The sequence below is a fragment of the Ascaphus truei genome, chromosome 12 (assembly GCF_040206685.1).
Source record: "Ascaphus truei isolate aAscTru1 chromosome 12, aAscTru1.hap1, whole genome shotgun sequence".
Taxonomy (NCBI): domain Eukaryota; kingdom Metazoa; phylum Chordata; class Amphibia; order Anura; family Ascaphidae; genus Ascaphus; species Ascaphus truei.
In genome coordinates this window covers 17,093,989-17,112,893 of record NC_134494.1, presented here as the reverse complement: position 1 = coordinate 17,112,893, position 18,905 = coordinate 17,093,989, and the positions used below count along the sequence as shown (strand labels likewise).

At 44.7% G+C, this 18,905-nt stretch overlaps 1 protein-coding gene across 7 annotated transcripts in view; it reads right to left on the bottom strand.

Annotated features, from left to right (window-relative positions):
- CRACR2B (calcium release activated channel regulator 2B) overlaps positions 1 to 18,905 on the bottom strand; it is a 66,597-nt gene that overhangs the window by 15,096 nt on the left and 32,596 nt on the right. For all 7 annotated transcript variants that reach the window (XM_075566835.1, XM_075566836.1, XM_075566834.1 and 4 more), the window contains 3 exons: positions 18,260 to 18,425; positions 15,525 to 15,671; positions 12,073 to 12,163 (listed from right to left, as the gene is read on the bottom strand). In XM_075566835.1, coding sequence (XP_075422950.1) covers positions 12,073 to 12,163; positions 15,525 to 15,671; positions 18,260 to 18,425 — 404 coding nt within the window. The remainder of the gene's footprint in view (positions 1 to 12,072; positions 12,164 to 15,524; positions 15,672 to 18,259; positions 18,426 to 18,905) is intronic.

Genomic DNA, 18,905 nt, shown 5'->3' with positions numbered 1-18,905 from the left:
CATCATGCAACTATATATATATATATATATATATATACAGAGAGAGAGAGAGAGATATATATACACACACATGATGAACCAATATACAAATAAATGTAGAAGGGTTATCAAAAACATGCTGTACTACAAATAACACTTCTCCATACAGACACACTACAATAAAATCAATTTTCTTTAATAATCCAATCTGATCTTCCAATCAAAATCCTCAAATGCCAATCAAAACCCTCAAATGACAATCAAAACATTGCATTTACATTGTATATATGATGCATACAATCTATGCACCATATACATTCTGCAAATGAATGTTAACAATAACATATTCAAAACAAAATACCAATACCTCCAAACAAGTATACTATTTAAACCAATCCAGTAAACATAAATCAATTAGCATTCATTAATTACATCCCTAAAAAATTTACATTCCATCCCTAACAATTAAACAATTAACTAATTCAAGCGTTGAACAGAACAATTTATCCTGTGAAAAAATATAAGTACCAACAAGAATACAATATACAAAAGCAAGCCTCACCCTGACCTAAAGTACACCATGCAATAGCAACAATTACATCTATCTAATTGTAAAATACATTATACACACATTTATGCATAGCAGCATAGCCAAATTAAAACACAGCAAATCGAGCTTTTAAAACAACATAATTTCTTAACCTGTATGTATATATCGATCTAGACATACATACATACATACATACATACAGTGGCAAGAAATTATATACCAAAGATAAAGAAATACACGTTAAAAAAGCTTTAAAAAAAATTAACAAGTTAAATAAAATACATTTCTTTAGTTCACTTACCATTACTTGACCCACTCACCGACTCCCATTGAACAGCTTACTCTCGAACCAATCCATGCACAGGAACATATAAAATAACAAACCATAAAATAATAAACATTAAACTAAAAATCCAAAACAATCCACGGGTCTTCTATTTGTAATCCATCTTCATCTGTATTCTCCTTTCTTGTATCTGCGGCTCTCTTCCGGGGTCTTCTTGTCTTCTATGGCCACGCCCTGGCCTTCTTCTTCTGTAGGAGGTCCTTCCTCCTCGGCGTCTTGCTTCAAAATGAGACGACATAGGCTTTTAAAGGCCTATGACGTCACATTTTCGTCATGGTTCCCACGGCCCTGATTGGGCCGTGAAAATCATGTGTTTTGGCCGAGAAAAAAAAAATGATGACGTCACTTAAAGGCAATGAAAGCACAGCCAATCAGAATGGCTTTGCTTCAATTGCCTTTAAGATGACGTCATGAAAAGAAACATGGCCGTCCTCACATGGTACGGTAGCCTATGTCGTCTCATTTTGAAGCAAGACGCCGAGGAGGAAGGACCTCCTACATAAGAAGAAGGCCATGGCGTGGCCGTAGAAGACAAGAAGACCCCGGACGAGAGCCGCAGATAGAAGAAAGAAGAATACAGATGAAGATGGATTACAAATAGAAGACCCGTGGATTGTTTTGGATTTTTAGTTTAATGTTTATTATTTTATGGTTTGTTATTTTATGGGTTCCTGTGCGTCGATTGGTTCGAGAGTAAGCTGTTCAATGGGAGTCGGTGAGTGGGTCAAGTAATGGTAAGTGAACTAAAGAAATGTATTTTATTTAACTTGTTAATTTTTTTTAAACCTTTTTTAACATGTGTATTTATTTATTTTTGGTATATCATTTCTTGCCACTGTATGTATGTATGTATGTCTAGATCGATATATACATACAGGGTAAGAAATTATGTTGTTTTAAAAGCTTGATTTGCTGTGTTTTAAATTAATTTTGCTATGCTGCTATGCATAAATGTGTGTATAATGTATTTTAAAATTAGATAGATGTAATTGTTGCTATTGTATGGTGTACTTTAGGTCAGGGTGAGGCTTGCTTTTGTATATTGTATCCTTGTTGGTACTTATATTTTTTCACAGGATAAATTGTTTTGTTCAAAGCTTGAATTAGTTAATTGTTTAATTGTTAGGGATGGAATGTAAATTGTTTAGGGATGTAATTAATGAATGCTAATTGATTTATGTTTACTGGATTGGTTTAAATAGTATACTTGTTTGGAGGTATTGGTATTTTGTTTTGAATATGTTATTGTTAACATTCATTTGCAGAATGTATATGTGCATAGATTGTATGCATCATATATACAATGTAAATGCAATGTTTTGATTGTCATTTGAGGTTTTTGATTGGCATTTGAGGATTTTGATTGGAAGATCAGATTGGATTTTTAAAGGAAATTGATTTTATTGTAGTGTGTCTGTATGGAGAAGTGTTATTTGTAGTACAGCATGTTTTTGATAACCTTTTTACATTTATTTGTAGATTGGTTCATCATGTGTGCGTATATATATATATATATATATCTATCTCTGTGTATATATATATATATATATATATATATATATATATATATATATATATATATATATATATATATATATATATATAGTTGCATGATGAAGCCACTGTACAAATGAATGGGTGAAGGGTGGGTATCGGGCCAGTGTGGCTTGACCCCTTAATTACCTTTGCGGTTATTATCCAATAAGGTGTTTAAGGGGTTAATTGATATCTGAATGTAATTGCAATGTATTGGCTTTGTATTTTGTGGGCAACGAAAGACAAGGATGTTGCTGGCGACGGGGGCTTCTTATTGATGAGGTCAGTAGTACTTTATTTATTTGAATATGCTAGTTAATATGTTTATTAATGGGGAAATAATCTATTATCCCTATCTGGATAATAGTTATTTAGCACATTATTGTACTGTAGGTGTTTGGGGGGGGGGGGATGTATGTATTGAATGTATAGGCCAGGTTTATTTTTTTTATATTCAGGGTTGGTTTCTTGGTTCTGCGTGAGACCTCTGGAGACCACCTGCGGTCTCCTCGGGTATCAGGCTGGTGGTTCCACGGGTGACACCTGCGGGGATGAAGCGGTGGCCTCACATCTGTGGGGGCACCGCGGACCCGTAGTCTGTGGGGATGAAGCAGTGGTCCCACATCCATGGGGGCACCGTGGACCCATAGGTGCGGGGATGAAGCGGTGGTCCCATATCCGTGGGGGCACCGCGGACCCGTAGTGAGCACTTGTGAGTTCCCCAGACCCCCGTGGGAACCACCCGAGGCCCCACAGACACCTGTGGGTCTGACCCGGGGCTCCCAGACATCCGCGGGCCTACCATGGGGACCCAATTGAGGGCCACGGTGACCTAAGGAGACCACCTGGGGGCCATGGCGCTTGGCAGGACCCACCAACAGGCCTCCAGAACCTGTTTGAAACAAGCTTCTGGTACCCTGTAGGTCTGTCAGGTGACCCGCCAGCCCGCCGGGGATTCGCGTGGGGCTGGGGTATTAACTCTGTATGTAAAAAGATAAATCATGTATTTATGGGGGGGCACAGGGGGTGGGTAATGTATTTAATAAATAGAATGATGCTTATTGTGGTGCGGTGTATTGTTTTTATTGTGGGTACTGGGGGTGGGGGGGGTGTATTGGCCCCAATGGTATGTGGGTTAGCCTCCCTTGTGGGTAGTGGGTAAGGGTGGTTAGGCCTCACGGTGTGGGGGGTTAGTGGGGGAGTGTATGTAGGCCTCCCGAGTGGTGGGTGAGGGTGGGTTAACCCCTTAATGACTGTAGCGGTTAATAACCGCTATGGTGATTAAGGGGTTAGGGGACATTACATTGGATGTTTTCATTCTTGTGTCTGTTTTGCAGAAGCGGAGGGGGCATGGGCAGGATGAAGATGAGGATGGCCTTCATCGTGGCAGCCGGAAATGGGTGAGTGCTATATGTATTTAATGTATTTATTATTGTTTATGTATTTTAAATACACAGGGGGTGTATGTTGTTTATTGCAATGTTTATTGGGGGCAAATGTCCCCAATAAACATGCTATTCTGCTTTAACTACTTCATTGCCTTAGCGGCTATACGCTATGGTAATGAAGCAGCATTTATGTATTTTAATAATATTGTGCGGAAGCAGGGGGTCCCCTGAGCTGAACCGCATTGATTTGTGGCTCAGAGATCCCCTGCTTCCCGAGTTACAGGCCCCGGTTTGGGGCATCGGTTACAGTGTCGCCGCCATATTTATAGCGGACACGGCGCGAATGGGATGCTATAAAGATGGTGGCGACACTGCCACCCGATGACACATACCGGGGCCTGTAACTCAGGAAGCAGGGGTCCCTGGTCCATAAAGCAACGCGGTTCAGCTCAGGGGACCCCCTGCTCACAGTACACTATTATTAAAAATACATTCATGCTGCTTCGTTACCGTAGCACATAGCCGCAAAGGTAAGGAACGAGTGTTTATTGATATGTGTGTGGTTTTAGGTCCGGGGACCCCCTGCTCCCCGAGATACAGGCTCCTTTATGGGGTGCCGTTATCCCTCTGCTTTGTTTACATTCCGCGGTCACGTGATCGGGACCTTTAAATGCAGAGGGATACCGGCACCTCATAAAGGGGCCTGTATCTCGGGAAGCAGGGGGTCCCCGGACCTGAAACCAATGCGGTTCAGCTCCGTAGACCCCCTGCACATGTACACTATGAGTAAAAGTTGTTTATAAATAATTTATATTTTGCCGATGTTTGCGCTGAGAGAGCGGCTGGTCTCTCTCTGCTGCAAACACCTATCGGCAGAAAAGGCCTATCGGCAGGTTATCGGGAGCCAGCCTGTTTCGGCACAGGCTCATCGGCAGTTTTGCTTTCTCAGTGATTCGGCAGGGATCGGCATGGATTCGGCCCTTACTGAATACTGCAAGAGCAAATCGCCAAAATAAGGCCTATCGGCAACCCTTGGCGATTGCACTTTTTCGGCGCTTACTGCATAGATCCCCTAGTCTCCGATGAGTTTGGATATAACATTATAATAGCTGCTTCTATAGTACCTTGTACGGAATTGCCTTGTAAGGCATTGCATGAAAGAGAGTGCGGCCATTCCACCTGCATGTATGTATATGTATGTATGTATGTATGTATAGCAAATGGAAATATACTGTATGCTCATTTGCATGTCTTAGGCCTCGGCCATGTTAACCGCTTGCTGGCGGAAGCGTGCTGAGGCGCGCTCCCGCTCAGCACTGAGCCCCTACAGCCGCAATTAGAGCGGCTTTAGTAGGGGCTCACCTGCGCTTCCGCGCGCTTGCGGAAGCGCAGGTCTTAGGGGAATTTAAAATTCCCCCGCTTGCCGGCACGACAGACCGGTCACGTGAGCGGTTCGCCCAATGAGGGCGAACCAGCTCCGTGACGTCACTGGCACGCCCCCGGCCAGTGACGCGCCCGCCCCCAGACGACCCGCGGTAAGCAACCGCAAGGCCAGGGAAAGCACCCGCTTTCCCTGAGCCTCAGCGAGCAAGCAGGGAGCATGGACTCAGCCTTAGACTGGTCTGCAACCCCGCCTTTCACCATTATCACACAGCACACAGCACACAGCACACAGCACTTCCACTGCAACAAGGGATTCAGGGAAATGACATGCAAACGAGCACACAGTGCCACCTTTTGCTTCAAAACCATTCAATATGGTTCCCCCTATAGGCTTAAGCTTGTATATATATATATATATATATATATATATATATATATATATATTTACTTATAAATTATTTATATATACCTAAACACATATATAATATGCAAAAGTATATATTGATAAAGATTTATGCGTGTAGGATTTGTGTAAACATATGCATCATTCTCTCTGTATGTATACTGTGAGTGTGCGGTATACACACTGCTTATTATCAATGAGACAGAGGCAGATACACCCCTATCAGGTATATTCACTAAGATGTGACACTGTTAACATTCTCTATAAATATATGTAGATATAGATATATATCTATACAGATATATATACACCATGTTCAGGAAAAATGGGACCCCTTTCATTTTTCATCATATCATGTATTTCTTGCTCACTCCCCATGAAAATGTGCAGAATTGTAGGTCTGTTATATAGATTAACACGATATAAGAAGCACAATGTACACAATCAACTAATGTTAACTAAGACTTTGGGTTCAATAAAGACTTTAAACTTTAGAAAGGCAGATTTTAATAAACTGAGGTCTAATCTAGTAGTAATACAATGGGATGATGTTTTTGCAGGGAAAAATGTAGAAGATAAATGGGCAGTCTTTAAAACATTGTTAGAAAAACACACTTATCAGTGTATACCCTTGGGTAATAAGTATAAAAGAAATAAGTCAAAACCAATGTGGCTAAATAAACAGGTAGGGGAGGAAATGGACAAGAAGAGGAAGGCGTTTAGATTCTTTAAGTCAGAAGGGACAGAGACATCGTATCAGAATTATAAGGAATGTAATAAAAATTGCAAAAGGGCAATCAAATTAGCAAAAATGGATAATGAAAAAAGGATTGCAATAGAAAGTAAGGTCAACCCTAAAAAGTTCTTTAAGTACCTTAATAACAAAAAAATGAGAAAAGAAAATATAGGACCCTTTCAGTGTGAGATGGGTAGGAAGATTATTGGAGATAAGGAAAAAGCTGAGGTATTAAACAAATTCTTTGCCTCTGTGTTTACCAGGGAAGAATCAAGTTCAATAGTAGTGCCGCAGGAGGAAGCCACAACCTCCATATTAATGAACAATTGGTTAACTGAGGAAGAAGTTCATAAGCGACTTGAAAAAATTAAAGTTAATAAGGCACCTGCCCCGATGGCATACATCCAAGAGTTCTCAAGGAGTTAAGCTTAGTAATAGCAAAACCATTATATTTAATATTCAAGGACTCCATTTCCACAGGCTCAGTACCACAAGATTGGCGTAAAGCAGATGTGGTGCCTATATTTAAAAAGGGAGCTAGATCACAACCGGGAAATTACAGACCTGTAAGCCTGACTTCAATAGTAGGGAAATTACTTGAAGGTTTAATACGGGATAATATTCAGGAATACCTAATGTAAAATAAAATTATTAGTAATAGTCAGCATGGATTTATGAAGGATAGATCTTGCCAAACTAACCTTATTTGTTTCTTTGAGGAGGTAAATAGGAATCTACTGTAGACCAGGGTAATGCTGTTGATGTGGTCTACTTCGATTTTGCAAAGGCTTTTGATACGGTTTCACACAAGAGGTTGGTGTACAAAATAAAGAAAATTGGACTAATATATGCACCTGGATTGAAAACTGGTTAAGGACAGACAACAGAGGGTTGTCATAAATGGAACTTTTTCAGGTTGGGCTAAAGTCGTGAGTGGAGTACCTCAAGGATCGGTACTGGGACCCCTGCTTTTTAACTTGTTTATTAATGACCTTGAGGTTGGGATCGAGAGCAAAGTCTCCATCTTTGCTGATGATACTAAATTGTGTAAGGTAATAGAATCAGAGCAGGATGAAATTTCTCTTCAGAAGGACTTGGAGAGACTGGAAACGTGGGCAGGTAAATGGCAAATGAGGTTTAATACAGATAAATGTAAGGTTATGCATTTGGGATGCAAGAATAAAAAAGCGACTTACAAATTAAATGGAGATATATTGGGGGAATCCTTGATGGAGAAGGATTTAGGAGTGCTTGTAGACAGCAGGCTTAGCAATAGTGCCCAATGTCATGCAGTAGCTGCAAAGGCAAACAAGATCTTATCTTGCATCAAATGGGCAATGGATGGAAGGGAAGTAGATATAATTATGCCCCTTTACAAAGCATTAGTAAGACCACACCTTGAATATGGAGTACAATTTTGGGCACCAATCCTAAGAAAAGACATTATGGAACTAGAGAGAGTGCAGAGAAGAGCCACCAAATTAATAAAGGGGATGGACATTCTAACTTATGAGGAGAGGCTAGCTAAATTAGATTTATTTACATTAGAAAAGAGGCGTCTAAGAGGGGATATGATAACTATATACAAATATATTCAGGGACAATACAAGGAGCTTTCAAAAGAACTATTCATCCCACGGGCAGTACAAAGGACTCGGGGCCATCCCTTAAGGTTGGAGGAAAGGAAATTTCACCAGCAACAAAGGAAAGGGTTCTTTACAGTAAGGGCAGTTAAAATGTGGAATTCATTACCCATGGAGGCTGTGATGGCAGATACAATAGATTTGTTCAAAAAAAGGTTGGACATCTTTTTAGATGGGAAAGGTATACAGGGATATACCAAATAAGTATACATGGGAAGGATGTTGATCCAGGGATTAATCCGATTGCCAATTCTTGGAGTCAGGAAGGAATTAATTTTTCCCCTTAATGGGGTTTTTTGTTTGCCTTCCTCTGGATCAATAAGTAAGTATAGATATAGAATAAAGTATCTGTTGTCTAAATTTAGCATAGGTTGAACTTGATGGACGTACGTCTTTTTTCAACCTCATCTACTATGTAACTATGTAACTATGTAACATTGATATTTCGTTAAACAAGAAATAGGAGTTTTTCCTTCGTAGCTCGTAAATGTGTTAAACTTTTCGAATCTAATCTGAAACACTAAGATTATTATATAGTTTGAGTTCAAAGTGTGGTTCAAAATGTCCTTCTGCTGAAACGCTTGAAGACGAGAACGTCGCTGTCTGATTGCATCATCGATCACGCGTTGTTCCAGCTGCTCCCCCTCCTGAACGATACGCTGTTTTACTAATCCGTTTTGTTCAGTCCTCCTAGCGACCATCCTTTATCAGGAAATCTTATACTATATTAGTGAAAGCACTGTATGCCTGCCTGCCTGCATGCATGCATGCCTGCCTGCCTGGATGTCCGGTGTCCCTAGGGGAAATCTCATTGGTCCCTTGGGCCGCCCCCGCACACCTCTCATTGGCCTGAGGCGGAGTGACGGCCAAAGGACACACACACAGGGACACACACACAGGGACACACACAGGGACACACACACAGGGACACACACACAGGGACACACACACACACACACACACAGGGACACACACAGGGACACACACACACAGGGACACACACTCTCCCCCGTCAGTTGGACCGCAGCTCACCTTCCACCCCCCCCCCCCTCCTCTCCCGGTGCCCCTCCTCTCCCGGTGCCCCTCACTCTCTCCCCCCTCCCCACCTCACCCAAATCCCCACGCTCCGCAACATCCCCAGCCGCACCATCACCCTCACCGTGCGCCGTGGAGGAAGCGCGGCCCTGCTGCTCAGCAGCAAACTCCAGGCTCCTTCCCCCTCGCGGCGCGGCCCTCCTGCTCTCCCCCTCACGTGCTCCGCTCCCGGAGAGGGGAAGCGCGGCCCGGGCCTCCTGCTCTCCCCATCACGTGCGCCGCTACCGGAGAGGGGAAGCGCGGTGCGGGACTCCCCATCACGTGTGACGCTACCGGAGAGGGGAAGCGCGGCGCGGGACTCCCCATCACGTGTGACGCTACCGGAGAGGGGAAGCGCGGCGCTGGACTCCCCATCACGTGCGCCGCTACCGGAGAGGGGAAGCGCGGGCCGGGCCTCCTGCTCTCCCCATCACGTGCGCCGCTACCGGAGAGGGGAAGCGCGGTGCGGGACTCCCCATCACGTGTGACGCTACCGGAGAGTCGAAGCGCGGCGCGGGACTCCCCATCACGTGCGCCGCTACCGGAGAGGGGAAGCGCGGGCCGGGCCTCCTGCTCTCCCCATCACGTGCGCCGCTACCGGAGAGGGGAAGCGCGGCGCGGGACTCCTGCCACTCTTGCCCCCCCCCAGCTTCCCGAACTCACCTCCTGCCCCAGCCAGATGCCACGGGGTCAAGGTAAGTCACACACCGTCTCCCACCCACGCACTGTCACCCAGTCACCCACACACCCACCCAGTCACTTTCACCCACCCACTCAGTCACCCACTCAGTCACCCACCCACTCAGTCACCCACCCACTCAGTCACCCACCCACTCAGTCACCCACCCACTCAGTCACCCACCCACTCAGTCACCCACCCACTCACTTAGTCACCCACCCACTCACTCAGTCACCCACCCACTCACACAGTCACCCACCCACTCACACAGTCACCCACCCACTCACTCACTCAGTCACCCACCCAGTCACCCACTCAGTCACCCACTCAGTCACCCACCCAGTCACCCACCCAGTCACCCACTTTCACCCAGTCACCCACCCACTCAGTCACCCACCCACTCAGTCACCCAGTCACCCATTCAGTCAGTCACCCAGTCACCCACCCATTCAGTAAGTCAGTCACCCACTCACCCACCCACTCACTCACCCACTCACTCACCCAGTCACCCACCCACTCAGTCACCCAGTCACCCACCCATTCAGTCAGTCACCCAGTCACCCACCCATTCAGTCAGTCAGTCAGTCACCCACTCACCCACCCAGTCAGTCACCCAGTCAGTCACCCACCCAGTCAGTCACCCACTCACCCACCCAGTCAGTCACCCACTCACCCACCCAGTCAGTCACCCACTCACCCACCCAGTCAGTCAGTCACTCACCCACCCAGTCAGTCACCCACTCACCCACCCAGTCAGTCACCCACTCACCCACCCAGTCAGTCACCCACCCACCCAGTCAGTCACTCACCCACCCAGTCAGTCTCCCACTCACCCACCCACCGACCCAACTCACCCACCCAACCACCGACCCAAAGTCAAACCGACCCAAAGTCACCCACCCACCGACCCAAAGTCACATACCCACCGACCCAAAGTCACACACCCACCGACCCAAAGTCAAACCGACCCAAAGTCACCCACCCACCGACCCAAAGTCACCCACCCACCGACCCAAAGTCAAACCGACCCAAAGTCACCCACCCACTCAGTCACCCACCCACTCAGTCAAGTGTCACACACCCACCCAGTCACCCACACACTCAGTCAACTCAGTCACCCACCTAGCTGTCAAGGGGGGGGGGGGAAGCCTAACCCTGTCGTACGCCCCCCCAAAATTACATCCCGGGCAACGCCGGGTCTCTCAGCTAGTATTTTATATAAGTTTTGGACCATAATTCTTGCTGTCTCCAGCACTTTAGAACGTACTTATCTTCTTCGCTACACACCGTTTTGTAACGATGCGCTTGATGATGTCACCACGCCTTCACCAACTCCAAAAAATATTTATTAGATTATCAAATAATTCTTAAATGTAATAATCTACTGTGACAGACCTATAATTGCTCACATTATAATGAAAATGTAGTGATTTTTCTGCAAGATAAGATGAAAAATAAAAGGTGTCCCGGTTTTTCTGGTGTGTGTGTGTGTAAACAGAATAATCTGAAGCGCACAAAAGCTGCATTAACGAACATACTGATTGAATATAAAGTGACAGCACAAAAAGGGCAATTGAATGCAGTAAAATATATGGTAGGCGAGTAGAAAGTGTGGGCTTAAAACTCAAGAGGAACAAACTCGTGAAGCATGTGAACACGACTTAGGCTGCGGCCATGGTGATTGCGATGGCGCGCAGGAGGGTGCGCGGGGCGCGATCACATAGATGTGCCTCTATGAGGCTGTCTATAGAGCGTGGGAGCAGAGGCGCCGGCGCCCGCGATGCAGGGGGGGAACAGAAAAATCTGTTTTCAGTTGCGGCGGCCGGGCGGCAGCTGGGTCACGTGAGCGGTTCGCCCAATGAGAGCGTACCAGCTCCGTGCTGTCACGGCCACGCCCCCGACACGCCTCCCCATCTCCTCTGCATGCAGGACACAGATCTCTCCTGCTGCAGGCGGCGGGGAGAAGCCGAGTGAACGCTTGCGCCCTCTCCAGCGTTCACCATGGCCGCAGCCTTAGAATGAAAAATAGGTAGCAAATAACCTCCCTCTGGGAAATATGAGAGGGAATAAAATAGAAACGCTGTCATGGTGTAGTATGAAAAGTAGCAAAAAAAAATTAAAGTAGTAATAAAAACAAGTTAAAAGCATGTGGTCATTACAGTTTATGACCACATGCTTGTAACTTTTTTTAATTTTGTACGTGCATATCTCACCACTGTAATTATCCAGCCATTTTTACAATAATACTACACCGTGAGAGATCTTTGCGCTTGACTTTTTTATTCCCTCTATATGCAAGAGTGTGTATTACAAGCTCCTTCAGTAGGCTCCCGGTGTCACTCCTCCAGTTGGTACCTTTCCGAGGAGACGTTCTCTCTCTATCTTGATCTGCTGCTCCATCTCCTCGTATAGACACCTCACCTCCCGTCCGTGATCTGTCTCCTTACTGTGGCACCGGGAGAGGAGAGAGAAAGACGAGGAACGTTTTATCAATGAGCCCAGCCATGTACATTTCATTCAGCCTTGAGCGTTTGTCCACCTCTGAAAAGCCCACTTTGGAGTCAGGTCTACTGTCCTTGTACATTGTAAATCTCGGCCGCAAAATTAACCTATCACTATCCTCTATTCAGGGTCAAACAATCAATCAGTCACAACTCTTAATTTATGCTCAATCATTAAGAATTTTAGAATCAGAAACAACTGATCTATCGGAATTCTGAGCTCAAGGTCAACGGAACAATCACAACACTACTGGTCAACCAATCAGAACTCTCCAATCAGGGTTACTCAATCTGAAATTGGGGTCAATGAACTAACACAAACAAAAATCTAGGCGCTATTTGAGTAGTAATAAAACAAGTGTGTAATGTGAATTAATATAAATGGTGAAGGTCAGTGACTGCAACCCAAAAATTAACCCCCTTAAGGTTTACAATAAATGAGAACAAAAACTAAAAGGGGAGCACTAAGTGAAATAGTGAATACAATGTAAGTGTAAATGGGAACAAAACGACACAAGTATTGAATTTGATATACACTGCATTTGATATACATTTGATATAGTCAGCAGGACCAGCTTTTCAGGGTCAACCAACCAATCAAAACTCTTGATTCAGGTCAATCAACCAATCAGAAAATTCTACTGAGGTTAAAAGAGTCAATCAGAATTGTCCAGTCGGGACCAGCCATTCAGGGTCAACCAACCAATCAATACTCTTGATTCTAGGTCAATCAACCAGTCAGAATTCTCTAATCAGGAGCAACAATTCAATCAGAGATCTGAAATCAGGGTGCACTCAGGTAGAATTACCACCTCTTCGGGTTTGACCCGAAGTCTCAGGGTTTTAGCATGCCAGCGCCGGGCTGAGGGTTTCTCAGGAGCACCGACAGGAGGTGTGAAACCGCCTGCCTCTCCGGGCTGCAGCTTGCTGCTGGGCTGTCACTGCACAGGCAATCCCTCCACCCCAGTCTGAAGCAGCTCACACACAGGCAGCCCAGGTAAAGAGTGTGTGTGTGTGTTGTGATTGTGTGGGTGTTGTGTGTGCAAGTGTATCAAATTACAGGTGCAATCCAGGCTCAAGAAATGTCCTCGAAGGCAAAAGGACAAACTGCACTCATCAGCCACTCCGACGACTCAAATGGCAGAGCCTGACTGTGCTTCCCATGGGGGAGTTTTTCTTTTAGTACACCAAGTGATACTTTTGTGCAAAGCGTACATCTTTATAACATCCCCTCCCATACATACATATCTATCTCTGTGTACCGTGTGCAATACATCATACTGTGACACCATTCAGCTGTATACTGTTTCTCAACAGAGCCTTTTTTATTTAATTTTTTTACTAGGAAAAAAATCCCAGATCTTTAAGAAATGTGTTTTTCTGTAACCTGGCTCACTCTCTCCAATATTAATCTTTGCGTATTGTTCTACTTTAAACCAATGTAATTTTTTTTTTAAACGGAGCACGTTTGGGAGATCCTTTAAAAAATAATAATCTCAAAATAGCCTTAACATCGCATATTTTTTGCTTCAGGGGCTGTTCTACGTCTAGGGTGGGACCCCAATCTCATATTTGGGTCAAACACTTTTAAAAGGTGGCAACTCTACTCACAGGACCACACAGAACTCTTGATTTAGGGACAATCAACCAATCAGAAAACTGCATTGCGGGTTAACGAACCAATCAGAACTGTCCAGTCATAGTTAATCAACCTATCAGAATGCTTGCATCAGGGTCAATGAACCAATTAGAACACTGCATTCAGGTTCAGTTAGCCAGCTTCATTCATCAAAGTTCACAGATCCTAATATCTGCCCACACATTGATCCTACAGTGGATTTCATGCTTTAAGGCAGCGGTGCGCAAATTGGGGGGCGAGCCCCCCCCATGGAGAATTTGTAGGGGGGAGGAGCGGGCGGTTACAGAGGTCCCTCACTCTTCCCCACGGTATTTAAATTAAATGCCGGGGCAGGCGTGAGGCCTCTGTAACTCACTTACCTGCTGCCAGCCGGGTCCTCGGCGACGCGTCGCCATGTGACGCCGTGTCATGATCGCGGTATGAGGGGTTAATGGGATCTGTGTATATGTTGATCTGCATCCCCCTGCTTCAGCAGAATGGCCCCAGGTCTTAGATGTATTTCCCCAGCAGTCTGTGTTATATTACTATGTGTGTATAAATCATGTCGGGAGGGAAAGGGTTAACCATATTGTGTATATGTGGATCTGCATTTCCCTGCTTCAGCAGAATTAATTGCTATGTTATGTATTAACATGGAGGGAGGGGGAGAATTGTATTTTATCCTTGACAATGGGTAAAGTGTAAAAAATTATAACTTTTGCTATATACATGCTACGTAGGTGAAATTTGGACATGTTTTCCTATGCAACGAACACAGGTTGCATACATATCGTTAATCTGATTTATGACATGTGAAATATAGGTATGAGTTATCGCTGTTTTTACTATAACTGTGGAAATGGCAGCTTTGATATGTAATTGTACAATCAAAGGAGGCTACTTGAAAGGCTTTTTTGTGGAGAAGTTCCTCAGAGGTGAGAAAAAGCCTGTACATCAATGGGGGTGACTCGCCTCATTGCATATGCAGCCAGCTCTCACAGATGGGTACTAACCATTGTGACTTGTCAAACGTAACACCCAACATGAAAGACCCCTGCCCAATAAGCATTTTTGCTAGACTGGATGGCAACGAAGGCATCATGTCATAGTTTTTTATAAATGGGCTGGCCAAGTAGCTACAGGGGAGGGGTGTATTAATGAGGGGCTGGGTAAACCCAGCTTCTCGCATTACCTGGCAACCTGTGATTGGGACAAGCTAATTGTTCACCAATAACTGAACTGCCATTTTAGGAACGGGGTCCTGCATCTATATAATTACTTATACCCCTTATTCCGGTGCTTTTCGTGACCTATAACAACTAAGGAGCTGCTATTCGGCTGAATATCTCCTTGTCCAACCCCAGTAAGTGTAAATATTTCTGTAATGTTATTTGCTTGATGTATTGTCTGTTCTGCTCATAGGAAATAAACTCATTCAATTTACTATATCCTAGTCTTGTTCAATCTGGCCCGGTTATTAGATATATTGTCTATTTTCTCGTGACACGCCGAGCCATCGGGAGACGCGGGGAGTGAACGCTGTGGCTCCCAGGAAGGGGGCCACAGCTCAAAAAGTTGGCGCACCGCTGCTTTAAGGGTTTTCATTGGCACTGCAATTAGGCACTCCTAAACTCCCAATACCATTGACTCATGGTTTATGGGTGGTGGTTTTGGGGACATTAACACACCGTTTCAGAGCCTGTTCCAACGTTTCCTTCTCGTGATGCACGTCCCTGATATGTGAAGACACTCGGAAGAGGAACTCCTCAAAATTCTCCAAGAGCTCCGGGTGCTCCCTGCGCAAACGGTTCCACAAATCCCGGATGTCCCGGTGTCTGGGCAAGAAGAGAATGGCTCAGTTAGGGTAGACGGAGGAAAGAGTTGAAGGTGCAACACCCTTGCAAACCTGTCTCACCTTCCCGTATAACCTAAACACCAGGTTATCTTCTAACCATCACAAGGGTTACGTGCATTTTAACCTGCATGCACAAGGGTAATATTAGCCGGTGTGCAAGGCCAACACGCAGCCAACAAAAACGGAGAGACAGAAGGAGGAATGGAGACAAGAAACAAGAAAGCCCCAATGTGCATCCAATGTAATAAATGATTGCATTCATTTATATATATTCTTCTTATAAATGTGGGATTACTAGTGTCCACTGAATGGGTTAATAGGGAATTAACAGGTTAATGTATAGGAAAGACCCCAGCTAAACGTAACTACTTTCCTGTAGCTTATTCTATGTAGATAATTCTATGTTGCCAAAGTAGCTCATGTCAGGTGTCTGGCCCCTCCTTAATTTCAGAACCTTTCTTGAATAGTCACCTGACATGTATAAGTTCTAATAGGCTGAGGATGTCTGTATCTTTCCCAGTTACAGGGGCAGGATAACGACATCATGCAGTTGTATGAAAAGCTGCCAGGCCCCAAGGCTCCTGGAGGACACCAGAGGAAGGGAGTCTCACTGTCATAAGTGTATGCTGTTAATGGTATGTCTTAATGTGCAACTTTGTGTGAAGAAGTATGGTCACCTTTTATTGTTTTACGGTTAGGGAAGAGGGTCGCTTATCTAGGAATGGCCACCGTCATAGTCAAGATGTTGGAGAATGCTATCTTTCCTTCAAGGAGGACGTGCGTGACGTTTCAAAGTAAAGGATCCCTAAATAATAATAATTAATAATAATAATAGTTTGTACTTGTATAGCGCTGCTATTTACAGAGACATTTTGCAGACACAGTCCCTGCCCTGTAGAGTTTATAATCTATGTTTTTTTGGTGCCTGAAGCAGGGAGATAAAGTGACTTACCCAAGGTCACAAGAAGCCGACACTGGCAATTGAACCAGGTTCCCCTGCTTCAAACTCAGTGCCAGAGTCAGTGCCTTTACTCACTGAGCCGCTCCTTCTCCCTAAATCAGGGTTTCAGGCAAGTGTCACAGCTAGAGTTACTCTAATGCCAACCCTATGCATATGCACACCAGGTTTCCATAGTATAGACTTCTAGGGCAGTGTAAGGAAGACAGGTAGATGGGAACCTCAATAGAAGTAAAATCCTATACAGAGTTTTAGATGGTACCTGGGAGTGGCTCCAGTTCACTGGAGCCAGAGATATCAAGTTTCCCTTAACCATGGACAAGGGAATGTGACAAAGCCACGTGTACCTCCCTGGGGAACTATCTGAGTTCTCAGGGAAGAAGAATGTACGAAGTCTGCGCCCTTCTTACTGTGCATCATGCTTACAATACCAGCCAGCCCGGACGCCAGCACCCTGAGAAAAAGGTATGAGAGTCTAAGCACGAACACCTGCATCAAACCTACTCCACCTCACTTAGTTGTTGCCTTCCTTAGTGGGAGCCGGGCAAGGAGGGGTTACATAAGTAAGGGTCACTTAGCTCAATCTTTAAGCCGAAACACGTTGAGCCTGCCACCACGTCAATGCAGGCCCTTTTAGCTAATAATGACTGTATCATTGTTTTGCTTAATCTTTTCTCTATGTAGTGGAGGAAATTCAAAGGACACAGTATACAATTTGTATTGTAGGAACCTGCTGAATGGGTCTACCTTGACGTGTTGCCAGGGTCACTGAGAGAGGTGGAGGAGATCCAGACCCAACTTCCCTGATTGTTTGCCAGCTGGGCCCTGCTGCACTGATTGGGCCATTCCTCCCATCTGACACAGCTACTAAGGCCCATAGATATGGAGGGCCTGCTCAACCCCCCACACTCAACAATATTTCTCTCCACGCTCAACAATTCAGGGGTTCTAATTAGCACTTTGTCCTTGGCCCCCGTAAAGGCTGTCAGCAGGCCTGATGGAGGCAGACAACATGTTTTGATCCTTGCTTATCATAGGGAAATAAATTAAAGTAATTATTATATTGGATGTACATCGGGGCTTCTTTGTTCTCTGTTGTTTATTTGAGATCCCTTTCCCAGTATGCCAACTCCAGTTGCTACTATTAAGTCTATAGGTATATCCCATTGTGGATTTTAGGGATACTAAGCTCGTGACGATTGTATATTTGGAATTGTGGATTTGTACAAGTATATATTCAAAGAGAGAGAAAGGGGGAGACGGATGAAATATGGATTATGAGAGAGAGAATGATGGGAATAGAGAGAGAAAAGAAACATGCAGAAAATGGGAGAGAGAAGGAGATAAAGAAGGAACCCAGAGAGGAAAGGAAGAGAGGTGACAGAGAGCATGAAGGGAGTGATGTAGAATTAAAAGGAGAGAAATTATGAAGAGAAAGAAGAGAGGTTGAGAGAAAAGAGGAGTATTCGACATAAAAGGACAGAGGGAGCAAAAGTGAGGTGGAAAAGAGTGGAAAAATAGAACGAGTATGAGGCAAGGAATAAGGATAGAAAGGGATTGAAGAGATTGGGAAAATAAAAAGGTGGCCACTGCCAAGCAGAGACACTCACTCCTGGAATACCCGTGCCGCTCCCAGCTGCTCCATAGTCGCACAAAACAGCATCTCCGTATCATCGTCATCCTCAGGCCCGTCTGACCACCCTGACTCGAAGGTCTCCTCCAGCACAGAGTGCTCTCTCTCCTCCTCGGGGGGCAGATTCACCCCCAATAACTTCCCTGAGGGCGGTAGACCCGAGATAAATCAGGACTGTGAAACGAACCAATCAGAAGGCTTCGTTCTGCTCTGCGGGGGCACCGTCTTAAATCTTAGAGCAGGTGCCTTGTGCACAACTCTCTAACATTGGGCAGTCTGGTTGTATGATATTAGCCAATCAGAAGGTTCCATCCAGCCAAGACCCTATTATCTCATCAATAGAAGAACCTCACTCATAGGCCTTTCAGGAAAAGAGCTTTCTGATTGGTTCATGCCGTTGTCATGGATTCACAGGACCTGCCTCACCACTTCGCTTCCGCTTTTCAATGTTCCATTCACCCACTTTTCCTGGGGGGGAAACTCAGACCCAGACATTGTGGGTCACAAATATCCTAATAAAGTCTTATGAACATGTTATGGATTTTGAATCTCTCATTAATATGTTTAAAATGTGTTGGATACATTTTTTTTCAATATAAATCCTTATTCTATTTGATTTAGGG